This window comes from Schistocerca cancellata, chromosome 9 (genome assembly GCF_023864275.1).
Source record: "Schistocerca cancellata isolate TAMUIC-IGC-003103 chromosome 9, iqSchCanc2.1, whole genome shotgun sequence".
Lineage (NCBI taxonomy): Eukaryota > Metazoa > Arthropoda > Insecta > Orthoptera > Acrididae > Schistocerca > Schistocerca cancellata.
Genome location: NC_064634.1, coordinates 80,407,838 through 80,419,879, shown reverse-complemented (window position 1 = coordinate 80,419,879; position 12,042 = coordinate 80,407,838). Strand labels below are relative to the sequence as shown.

At 39.0% G+C, this 12,042-nt stretch overlaps 1 protein-coding gene across 1 annotated transcript; it reads left to right on the top strand.

Annotated features, from left to right (window-relative positions):
* The first annotated feature begins 2,215 nt into the window (after positions 1-2,215).
* LOC126100926 (serine protease inhibitor I/II-like) lies at positions 2,216-10,668 on the top strand. The gene is made up of 4 exons (XM_049911592.1): positions 2,216-2,366; positions 5,812-5,913; positions 8,788-8,907; positions 10,483-10,668. Exons 1-3 carry the CDS (start codon positions 2,294-2,296, stop codon positions 8,901-8,903), a joined length of 291 nt encoding a protein of 96 aa, XP_049767549.1. The 5' UTR covers positions 2,216-2,293; the 3' UTR covers positions 8,904-8,907; positions 10,483-10,668.
* Positions 10,669-12,042: the final 1,374 nt, after the last annotated feature.

Sequence of the window (12,042 nt, the reverse complement as noted above, 5' to 3'; positions counted from 1 at the left end):
CCGTTAACTAATTCACACATTCTACAGTGACGGTATCAAAAAACTGTTCCCCCTTTGGGAGAAATGCGTTCGTCGTCGAAATAAATATGTATACATGAAGCATGAAGATTTATAATGTTAATAACGTTCGTTATATTTTAAAAGCTTTAAGAGTTTACTAATCAAAAGTTAGGTGAAATCCTTTTCTTCTGAACGCCCTTCTATATATTTACAGTAATTTGTTAGTGTACAGTATTTGAGACACTGAAACTTATATTTTACAAACAAGCTGAATCTCTTTGGAGAATGTTATCAGCAATTACGCTGTTTCTGTCTGCATAGTTGTAATTGCTTAGTATTTTGCATCATTTTTGTGATTATTTCTACAGATGCCATGCATATCTGAGTTTAATAGATATCAGTGATTTGATATGAAAATCGTTCTTCTGTTCGGAAGACTGATGAGACGCAAGTTTCCACATTAGGATATCCTATGCAGGCATTTTCTTCTCCCCATTAACTACTACACCGTATAGTGAATCCTTCGACTTCCTCTACCTGTGTATTCTCACACGTCCCTGCATTACCAAATAAACTGCCCCTTTATGGCTCAGGATGTGTTCCGTCGAAGGCTTTGCTCTTTTAGTGCCGTAATTTTCTTTTCTCCTCAGCTCGATTCAGCACTTCTTCTTTAGTTATACGATCCACCTGTCCGATCTTCTGCAGTCTTCTGTAGCTCCACGTTTCAAAAGACTTTATTCACTTCTCCTCTGCAGTGTATATCTTCCGTCTTCACAAAAATTGCCCAGGCAAATACTTTGCTACCGTTTTATTGTATGGTGCATGTTAAAATACTTCTCATTTCCGGGTGCATGTTAAAATACTTCTCATTTCCTAGAAACACTTGTCTTTGTGTCGCAAATCTCTATTTTATATCCGTTTTAATTCATCCATCATTAATTACTTTGCTCATCAATTAGCAAAACTCAGCTATTACCTTCAGTGACTCATATCGTAGTTTATTATTCTAATTCTCTTAGCATAACCTGATTTAATTCGACTTCACTCCATTACCATTATTTTATTTTTATTGGCATTCATCTTATAAACTCTTCTCATGACGCTATCCATTCTTTTCAAATTATCTAAGTACATTTCTGTTAACAAAATTATAACAATATCCATCATTCACCATCAGTGACAAGACGCCCTACACTTGTAAAGGTTTCTATTTCCTAAAAGAAAATTTCCTTTTCATTAGTAAATAGTAAATTTTGCGACTATAGCGACCATTAATGATGAATATCAATAGTTACATACGTCCCGTGAACAAAACTTTATGTTACAATGACATCAGCAAGCTTTAAAATTTTTATTTCTTCTCCCTGAACTATGATTCCACTCTAAAATGTTTCTTTACTTTCACTTATTAGTTGCTCAATGCTCAGAACAAATAACATTGGGGTAAGTAACACTCCTGTCTTACTCCCGTCTTAACTGATGTTTCCCTCCCATGTCTTTAGACTCTTATAACTGTTGTCTGGCTTCTGTGCAATTTGTACGGAACTTTCCCCTCGTCATTTTTTCACCTGATACCACCAAAATTTCAAAAGTGTATATTCGATGCAACATTATCAACAGAATATTTAGCTTCATGTATCATGTGTGAACGTGAAGTTCTCCCGGCAGATATTAACATTATGTTACTTGTTTGTTTCGACGGATACGTAGATCAGATGTCTACTGGATTCATTTTTCTAAGAATAATATTGTTATTTTATTTACGTATACCCGTAAAAGGTCTATTTTCTAACTGAAACTGGCTGCATTACTGAAGACTTTTGACATGCAGTTTATGGAATGTGACACCATGAATTTTTATAAGTGTATCGGAGATTTAGACCACCGTCTCTTAAACATAATTCACGGACCGGATAACGTCAGTGGAAAAACACTGAACAAAGAGCGTTAACCGAAAAGGGGGCTCTGTCAAATAGGTCACAAATTTTCTATTTACCCTTTTGAAACGTGGAAAGATTCTGACGTCAAACTCAAGGGGGGAATCACCACTCGTGACCTGTATCACAGTCAGTACAGATAATATGAAGGAGTACAGTGCTCGGTGATCATTCTGTGAAGCTGCACAGTGCAACAGGTCGCTGAAATTCGCCGGCTCGTGAAAAATAAACGTAGGGGTTCGGTGGTGGGGACCAGGGAGTGGACTGGAGTGGTATATAAAAAGGCGTGGGACGCCCGGTTGGCAGTCGTATTCGCACAGCATTAGCGGCAACAGGCAGAAGCAGCAGCAGCAGACATGAAGGTCACACTAGCTATAGCAGCGGCGGTCTTGTTCGTCGCCATGGCAACCACAGTGGACGCCGCATCGGGTGAGTCTCACTGCGATTGTTGAGTTTCGGAGGTGCCAAGATAATTAATCATTCACTATTTCCATTCTGGTGCAAGTTAAGCAGTGCTGCTCCTGCTGTTTCCGCAGAGAAACAGATGCGAACGACGCCTCCCCACTGTGCAGTTGTATCTCACCAAGTGAGGTGGGCAATGACTGAGGCAGTAGAGCTTGTGCGTAGCCTGGTTAAAATCATCTTCACCTCTACATAAATCATTTTATGAGGGCCCGGAATGGGTCCGAAAATAACACCTCAACATCTTCACACTACAGCTACGCCTACGTAATGTAGCATTCCGCCTCTCACTCGCAAACTTTAATATTTGGTTGTAGCTGTTGCAGTTCATTTCACTCATCACACATTACAGTATCGATGTTTTGGGGCTGACTCTTCATACTCTTTGCCAGCTTTCTTTCTTCTTAAACTATTTTTATGAATCTGTTATGTTGGACATATGATTTATAATTCGAACATCAACCAGCCACAAATATGGTTTAAAAAAGTTGTTTTAAATCAGACGATTACAGGTTTCGCATTTGTTGCAAATCGACGTTCACATGTCTCTTCTAGATATCTTTCTTTCTTGCTGCGTCCTCGTTACTAGTCCAAATACTACAGCAAAAAAAAAAAATAGTTCATGAGTACGTGACTTAAGAGATATTTTGATTTTCTTTTTAAGCTCCACAGAAACACTCTTGTAGTGATTTTAAAAGTTGTAAAATAGTAAATGTGTCGCTAGAGTATGTGCTGCATGTTTCTGTGCCACAAATTCGTTTTGTATTTGAGTTATGCATTTTAAAGCTAAGCTTGCCGTGCTTTCACAGCTTCATTGACGTTCATCATTATTACTTACTCTTTTTTTTAGCTTTACGCCATTTAAGGTTTTCATTTTTGTTAGATCCGTGTACTGCTACGTTTGAATTTTCATCGTAATTCTATATGTTGACTCAAAAGTCATGTCCCATGGGACAAATAGGGAGAATTGCACCCATAAACTTTCAGAGTTGGTAATGCGGACAAAAACAAGAAAAAAAGCTAATAAACGTAGACTGTTGAATGCACACCTTAAGATCTATGAGCACTTATTCACCCTCGATACTGCGAAACCGCTTCTATCGCCGGCGCTTTGCTTTCCATATTTTGAGAGAGGTGGTGGTAGGAAATAAAACAAGTAAAAACATGTCCAGTAAACAGGGGCTCTATAGGGCACGCCTTACGAACTGTGAGCGCTTGTTCAGTAGCTAAGACGTGTTTCACACAAACGAAGATAAAAAAATGTTCATAGCTCCAAACAGAAGCGGAATAGGCGTACATGCTTCTACTTTTCATAGGATCATCCAGGGTCTAAGATTATGAACGAAACACAAATAAGCCGTCTTCAAGCGAAATTACTAATTCGAAAGTACATCACAACGTCTCACTTAAAGTTGAGGGTGACGTACTGTTTAGGATACATTCTTAAAACCACCGCTAGAGTGTATAGCTCACACTGCAGCGTTATCACACCCCATTGGGCCGTTTCCGATAGGATGCATTGCCTCCGTGTGATTTAAATGTCATCTGTTTAGAATGCCACGAAATTTTTATTCTTATAGGAAATCTTTTGTTTTTATTCATTCTTCGCGGTATGAAATCATCAGACAAGCAGAGTTCAGAATGTTCTTATCTTCTATCTTATTTATTTATTTATTTATTTATTCATGTGGTACACGACACAACCAATCGCCGACGTAAAGCAAATTCCCCTATCTCTCGTCGCGGTAATATTTTACCCAACAGATGGACAAGTCAGAATAATTGCGAATGGTCTTTTACGTAGATGCTCTTGCAACATTCCTACTTACGCAATTGGTCTGCATGTTCTAAATCTTGATCGCAAATATTTTGTTGATCAATTTGTTGTGTAGAAAAAATTTGAAATCACAGTGGTACAATGCGGCATTAATAGGAAGTTTAATGCATTTTTAATTTTTTAACTTCAATTTTTATATTTTTATTATATCTCAGAGTTCATAACACAGCTTCGTACTTGCACGCTGTGTGCAAGTTACATTCTAACAGATATAATAGCATGGATCGTCATTAAAACAAGCAAAAGAATGAGCTATACTCAAAGTAAAGTTGACTGCGGTAACCTCGGCACCAATTCGTTCGGGAAAACCACCACTAAATGAACCGTGTGTTCGCTACACATGATAGTCATATGAATCTTTCCGAATTATATACGTCTACGATATCTTCAAAAAAGTGTTCACGATAAAAGGAAGTTAAAATGATACCTACGTGCCTTCACTGTATTTAGACAGGACTCATTTGTTACATCAGTATAAATATCACCAGTTGGCTTAAGACGAGTAGTTCAAGAAACGTCAAGTAAGGGAGTACGGAAAATCCACGTAAATATCCTGCGCCTAGTTTATTTCTATATTGTATTTTATAACTAGTGTACACAAACATTTTTTTCTTCTCCGTATCAGTTATGGAGACAGGTCTGTGAATGAAAATCCAATTACTATATACGTTATTGTTTCGAAATTTATGCTCCTCATGTCTACATCCTGTTTTGACATTAAAATAAAAAGTTCGTTGAACACCTGTGCATGTTTAAAACCTAAGCTAAATAAGGAATCATTTTGTGGTGATTCTTGCAGATGCAGTGCCTGCTAACAAAATTAAAAAATATCAGGTCCACCTATTGTTCAGACAACTGTTTTTTATATAAACCAAAACATGTTGCACTATCTTTGTGCCATCGTTGAAGGGTGTTCTTTATTCTGTTATGTAAAATGTGAACACATTTTAGCTCATAACTGTTCTAACAAAATCATGCCTAAAAAAGGTCTGTCACCGCCGTTACGCTAATTTTTGTACGTTACTGGGTTATGTAGGATCCTCTGTAGATTGATTTGTTAAATCGTCAACCAAACACACGAGACCACCGTTTAACTGCAGATGACACACTACCAATATCTGATACTGTACAGTGCGTCCTACATAACACAGTAATGTAGAAAAATTAAGGTAACGTAATGAAAACATTATTAGATCTAATTTAGTGGGAATAATTGTCACTTAATTCATGTTAACATGCAACATAACTGAAAAGAAAACACCGACTGACGAAAACAATATTTGTTTTTATATAAAAACCATTTGTTTGCATAACAGGCAGACCTGATATTCAGTAAAAAATGAGGCACATTCTTTAGCAGAGAATTATGTGCATATTGGTTGTCTGAATAGTTCCTTACTGAATGAATGTGCATGAGCGAGTGTCACATGGCTACATAAAAATTTACTAAGGAAACATAATGTAATGATGTTCAATGCGAAACCGCGGAACGCTTAGTGACAGTAAAAAAATGAAAATTAAACCCTGACTGAGACAGTAATCACATTTTCATTTGCTGGTTGGTTTTTGTTCTAGAGTGTACTCCAGGTGACACGAAGAAGGAAGACTGCAACACTTGTAGGTGCACTCCAACAGGCGTCTGGGTCTGCACGCGCAAAGGGTGTGTTACGAAGAGAGGTAAGCGGCTGTCTGCTTCATTTGAGAGTTTCCTCTGTAGTTTAACGAAATACAGGTGTCGAGCAATAATTGTGTTGACACTGTTCAATAATTTTTCGTCCATATAGTGTAGAATACAAGGTGTAATAAAACATACAGTGTAGCATGCAACGTGTAGTGAAACGATACGGACAAACGTCAAAGAGTTGTAGAGGGTCTCATGGGTAACAAATTCAGTGCAGGAACCCCAACGTCGATACAAGGAGTTGAACGTACCGGGGCTGATACGAGCGGTTAGGGCAGCTAGTGGGTCCGTAATCGGGACTTCGTACAGTGGAATTGTTGTTTGTTATTCAGTGTTTACGAATGACTACCACAAAGTTCAATGGATAAAATAGAGGTGACTGCCGCATAGATAACCATTCCCCTGCATTTTCAACGGTCTGTAGCATCACTGGATGACAATTCTACTCATGGAATTTTATTCCTCATTTATTTCTAACATTTCTAAGACCATCGCGCAAGTGACCCTTGTTCATGATGGGAGAACTGCCCACCATAGAAAGCTCAGGAAACGCTGTCACATGTCTGCGAATGCGCGTCTTCCACGTGCTCTGTCGCGAGTATTTAACAGCTTCGTTAAGTTTGGTTTGTATTTTGCCTGCTTCATCGACCTGCCTTACATAACAGCTTCCACGTCGACAAATAAATGATTTTCAAGCTCTTGGGATAAGCCTTTCCTGCATGCCAGGTATGTTGTGGGAATAGTATTGACCTGCTTTATTGAACTGTACTGCAGATGGTTTATATGCCGATGAACATTGTTGGGGTCAGAGTTATGGAGAGACAGAAATGGACAGAGAGAAGGAAGATGCAAAGCGTAGAGGGGTAATAGGGAGTTGGAAAAGGAAGAGGGGAAGGTAGAGATGGTAAGGGAAATTGGGAGGAAGATCTGGCCAGAGGAAGGATGATACGGTGAGAGGAAGGAGGAGCAAATTACGGTCCGGGGAAAGGGAAAGGGGTTGAGGAAATGAACAAAACCGGGAGTGGAGAAGATGAGACAGAGAGAGTTTGGAGGAGGAGTTAGACAGATAGAGGTGGGAGAATGAGATGGACAGAGGCAGAAAGAGGTGGACAAAGAGAGAGGGAGGAAGAAGTGTGTTAAATATGTATGTCAAAAAATACGCGGGTGAAGCCATCGGGAAAAATGGGTGGTTCTATCAAAAGCAAGGTATTTAGAATCTGCTTGTTGCAGTAGCTCGGCTGACATAAACAGACTGCAGCGTATATTTCACTGGGTGTAAGGATGAACCCAGAATTTTCTTCGTTTCTTCATATTAGAGTACCAAATCTCTGCACTCTATACGCCGAATGTTACAAACAGCAGCTCAGGTGTAGCGAACAGTACTCCCTCTCCTCCATGCTCACACACAGCAGCTGCAGTTTGTCACTCCAGAGAAGCGCTGAATGCGTAGCTGCGTTGCCAGCCACTCATCAGCCAGTCACCAATTTAGATGGCCTGCCGGTTCCGTTCCTTTTGAGTCACACCTTGCACGGAAGGCCTAACAGAATCAGATTCAGACGGGTGACTCGAAGACGCCTCGACTTCACGTGCCCTGTCAGCTGAAGCATTTGAGGTGGTCTTCCTACATTTCCTAGCTCCAGGATATTACACCGCTCAAACAGTGAAAGTGGAGGACCACGACGAGCAGTTATTCTAAAGAGCTTATTGAGATTTATTTATGTGGTGTAGACGTGCATTCCTGAATAGTTATACCCAAAGCCACGTCTTGCAAGGCACGTTTAAGTTTTTGGAGGGTTACGTGCTTTATTTTTAGGCGAAATCTGGGATGGTTGCCTTTGAAAAGTTTGCGGCCGATTCTAATACCCCGTCATTTTCCATTATAATTATTTTCTGTCCATTCTGTAGTTCCTTTGTTTGAATCAATTCTGAGATTTTTGTCCATTCTAGGCTTCTGCTTTTGCTGACCTTTCGCTGCTTCTGCTCTTTGTCCTTCTGGAGCTTCTGCTCTTTTGATCCATTCCAACCGATGTTCTTTCTCTCCATACTGTAAACATGCTTTTTCTGTCGATTCTGATCTTCTGTCCTTTCTGTTCATTCTCGGCTTCTGAGTGTGTTGTCCATTCTGATGTTCTGTTCTTTCCGTACATCCGGAGATTCTGTTTTTTCTGTCCATTTTCATTTTCTGTATTTCCTGTCCGTTCTCAGCTTCTGAGCTTTCTGTCCCTTCTCAGCTTCTGTCCATTCTGTACATTCTCAGGTTATGCAAATTCTATCCATTCCGAGCTTTTGGGTTTCTGACCATTCTGAGCTTCTGTTTCTTCTGTCCATTTTGAGATTCTGTTCTGTCCATTCTGAACTATTGTTCTTCCTACCCCTTCTGATGTCCTATTGGTTTTTTTTTTATATATTTTATCTTCCTGATGTCCTATTATATGATATGTTATAGTAGATAAAAATGCTGCTACTCCCACAAAAGCGTTCGTACAACTATTTCCTAGCCGCGCGGTACTAACCGAGTGGTCTGAGGCTCTGCAGTCATGGACTGTGCGGCTGGTCCCGGCGGAGGTTCGAGTTCTCCCTCGGGCATGGGTGTGTGTGTGTTTGTCCTTAGGATAATTTAGATTAAGTAGTATGTAAGCTTAGGGACTGATGACCTTAGCAGTTAAGTCCCATAAGATTTCACACACATTTGAACATTTTTTGAACAACTCTTTCCTATTGTAAAATAAACACGCATTAATTGTGAAATGTGCTCCTATTTTTAGTTATTTAGTAAACAAGGTAACTGATGAATATTTTTATAATGAGGGAAAGCTGTTTTATTGCTCTCACAGGCAATTATCTGAGTCTCCTTTGATATTGTGTCGCAGAGGTGAACTGCACTCCTGGAACGACCTTCAAGGATAAGTGTAACACCTGCCGCTGCGGTTCCAACGGTAGGAGTGCCAGCTGCACCTTGATGGCCTGTCCTCCTGGCTCGTATTAACCAGGTATGTAACCACTCTGTTTGACGTTCGGCTTTGTGAATTTCAGACCTAAACAAATTAGCGTTTTAATGCTGCAATGAAGGATGTCACGCCCAATTTTACGCCAGCATCGCTTCCGGACTGATAGGTCGCGGTGGGTGTATGAGACTTCTTTACCGACGTTTCACACCCATCTGTGGGAGACTTCAGAGGCTGGAGGAAAACGAAGTGAAATACAAATGCTGAACTTTCAGTAAGAGAACAGCGACTGATTAAATTTTGATTGTCAATTGTGTCTCCGTCCAAAGATACTGATGCATTATGCGTCACATTACGTATGGTTATGAGTTACATACAACTCATAGTGCACTTATAAACTCGGAGAACCTTAAGCTTTGCCATTTTCTGTCTCTGAATATAGCTCCCTCACATGGGGCAAAACGTTAGTAAATAGTTTGATACGGTGACCAAGGCCTTTGAAACATGATGTTTTAACTGCTGGTTTTAATGATGGAAACATCTCTAGGAAAGCACTATGATAGCTACCATTCAGCATGTTACGAGGCCCCTATTTTAACGACAAAAACTTTAATAAATACCTAGTAACTGTAGAATAAGTGTCTGTCTCTCTCTCTCTCTCTCTCTCTCTCTCTGTGTGTGTGTGTGTGTGTGTGTGTGTGTGTGTGTGTGTGTGTGTGCGTGTGTTTGTGTGTGGGAGATAGAGACAGAGAGAGAGAGAGAGTAAGTAAGTAATTTAAATTTTGTCTTAGGCTTTTCACCTCAGTATATCTCAATTTATTAATATGAAGTTACAGTGGAGCAAAACAGACAAATATTTACACTTACATGCAGCACGTTTCATTTTCGTAGTCTCTCGTTGTACTTTTGTGTATATTTAAGACTAATGAAGAAACTCCTAATCATATTGAGACACCCTACAAGTAGCAAAACATAAACAGCGTTTATCAGACGCATCGTAGTCTCAAAATCGCTGCGCTTCTACCACCAACAGAGAAAAGATAAATCTATCAAAGTTCTTTGTTACTCATTCTTTATACTGATATTTTCCAGCCCAGTGTAACAACTAGCCCAACATTTCTCAAATATTAAAAATATACAATAAGAATGCTGTCAACTTGACGCTGAAAATCGCGTAACCGACGGAAAGATTTTCAGCCAAGACTCCATGGAAGATAAAACTAATGAGCTCTAGACTAAATAAACATCGTTGTGGGTGTCACTGTTGGTGAAAGAGGCAATAATTTTGCAACGATTCATTCTGTGCACTCTTCAGACTTTATTAGTTTATTTATATGCCTTTTTAAATACATGTTACTTTCACAAACTTGGCACAATATTACACTTACCTACTTTAAAATAATGTTGTCTAATTTTTAAATCTTCATCTGGCTTTTGTTACGCCTTTCTCAGTTTTTTATTCCGCTTGATATGTTTCTGTTGTATAAAATGGTGTAGTTATTATCGAGGCGCATGAAAATTACTAACAGATTCTATTGTGGGGAACGTAAGTGGTTTTTATTTAATCTAAATTAAATGCCCCTTATAGTGCCATGTCAATGTTTTGCGTTTTCGTTTCAGCGTTCCTTCTTGAAGATGACAGACTATCCGGAAGTCCTCTGCAGTTAAAACTCTCATTTCAGCAGTGCGGACCTCCTTCTTTTATCTCTGCAGCAGATTATTTCCATCTGATTCCAATTTATGATTTGTAATTCTATTATCGCATTCAAGCATGAAAAATAAACACAATGATTGTAATCCGTCTAATACAGAGTTTGTTTCACGGACAATACTTTATTTCCATGGCATGTAAATTCAGTATTTATATGTTTTGATTTTCTTTTTGGTTCATTTGCTCATAAAGTTATTATTTTTCTTTCTACAACCGTCAACAATACAATGGTTTACTTAGTAATGTTAATATTATGTTATTCGCACGTGCTCGACAATTTCCAGATCCTCCTTCTACTTAGGTGAGCAGTAGTGTTGGACATCTAATTGGCGTCCGTTGTGCTACATACCAGGATGTATTGAGTGACGCAGAGAGTGAATGATATGTTTGCAGTTTTTCACACTTGTCGAGACAAATTTCGAGCTTGTTCACTATCTTTGTGTTAGTAATATGAATATTTACATCACGGAACCAGACAAATAAAAAATTATACGATTCGTAAGGAGATGATATAGGAGACTTACCTTTCTGTCTTAGGATAAGCTGATTCTTGCCAAGATATATCCTCCTAAAACGCAACATAATGCATGATCTAGTAGCTTTGACCTATACTTCTGTAAGTATTAATAAATCGGAAGGGTGACAAACAGCTGTAAATGATAATGAAAAGTGAACAGGAGTCTTGGCATTAATGTGAACATTGTTTTTACTAATGTTATTTTATTGGTGCCTGGGTGCACCAAAACAACCAGCACTGCACCAAATTCCACGGACATTAACGATAAAACTTCAATAGGCACATTGGTAAAAAGTATCTGTGTTTTAAGTAACCAAATTGGTTTCCAAATAAACAAAATGAACACGCACAAAAACGTATACTGTTCGATTATATTTTAATGCCAACTTTCAACAAGTATACCACAAGCTATTTATAAATTTTTACATCCACTGTCGTCCAATTATCAAATACTATTGCTTCGGATGAGTGCTGCAGAAAAGGTACAAGCAGGTCTCACAGATACTAATTATTTGCTGGATATATTCCAATCTCTGTCTTCCTCTACAGCTTTCCTAGAGCGTCTAGGACCATGGCAGTAATTCCTTATTCCCTCCTGATGACTTGACACAAGTCCTATTGTCCTGTCCCTTCTTCTTGGCAGTGCTTTCCATAAGTTCCTGTCCTCGCCAATTCTGCGGAAAAACTCCTAACATTATTAGTCTACCTAATTTTCAACATTCTTCGGTAGCGCCACACCTCAAAGGCTTCGATTCTTTTCTGTTGTGATTTTCTTCCAGTCCATGGGTCACTACATGCAATTCCGTGCTCCAAATGTACATTTACAGAAATTTCTTCCTCAAATTAAGGCCTGTGTTTGATACAAGTATGGTTCTCTTGGGCAAGAATGTACTTTTTGTCAGTGCTAGCATGTTTTTTATGTCCTTCTTGCTCCGTCCATCATGGTTTACTG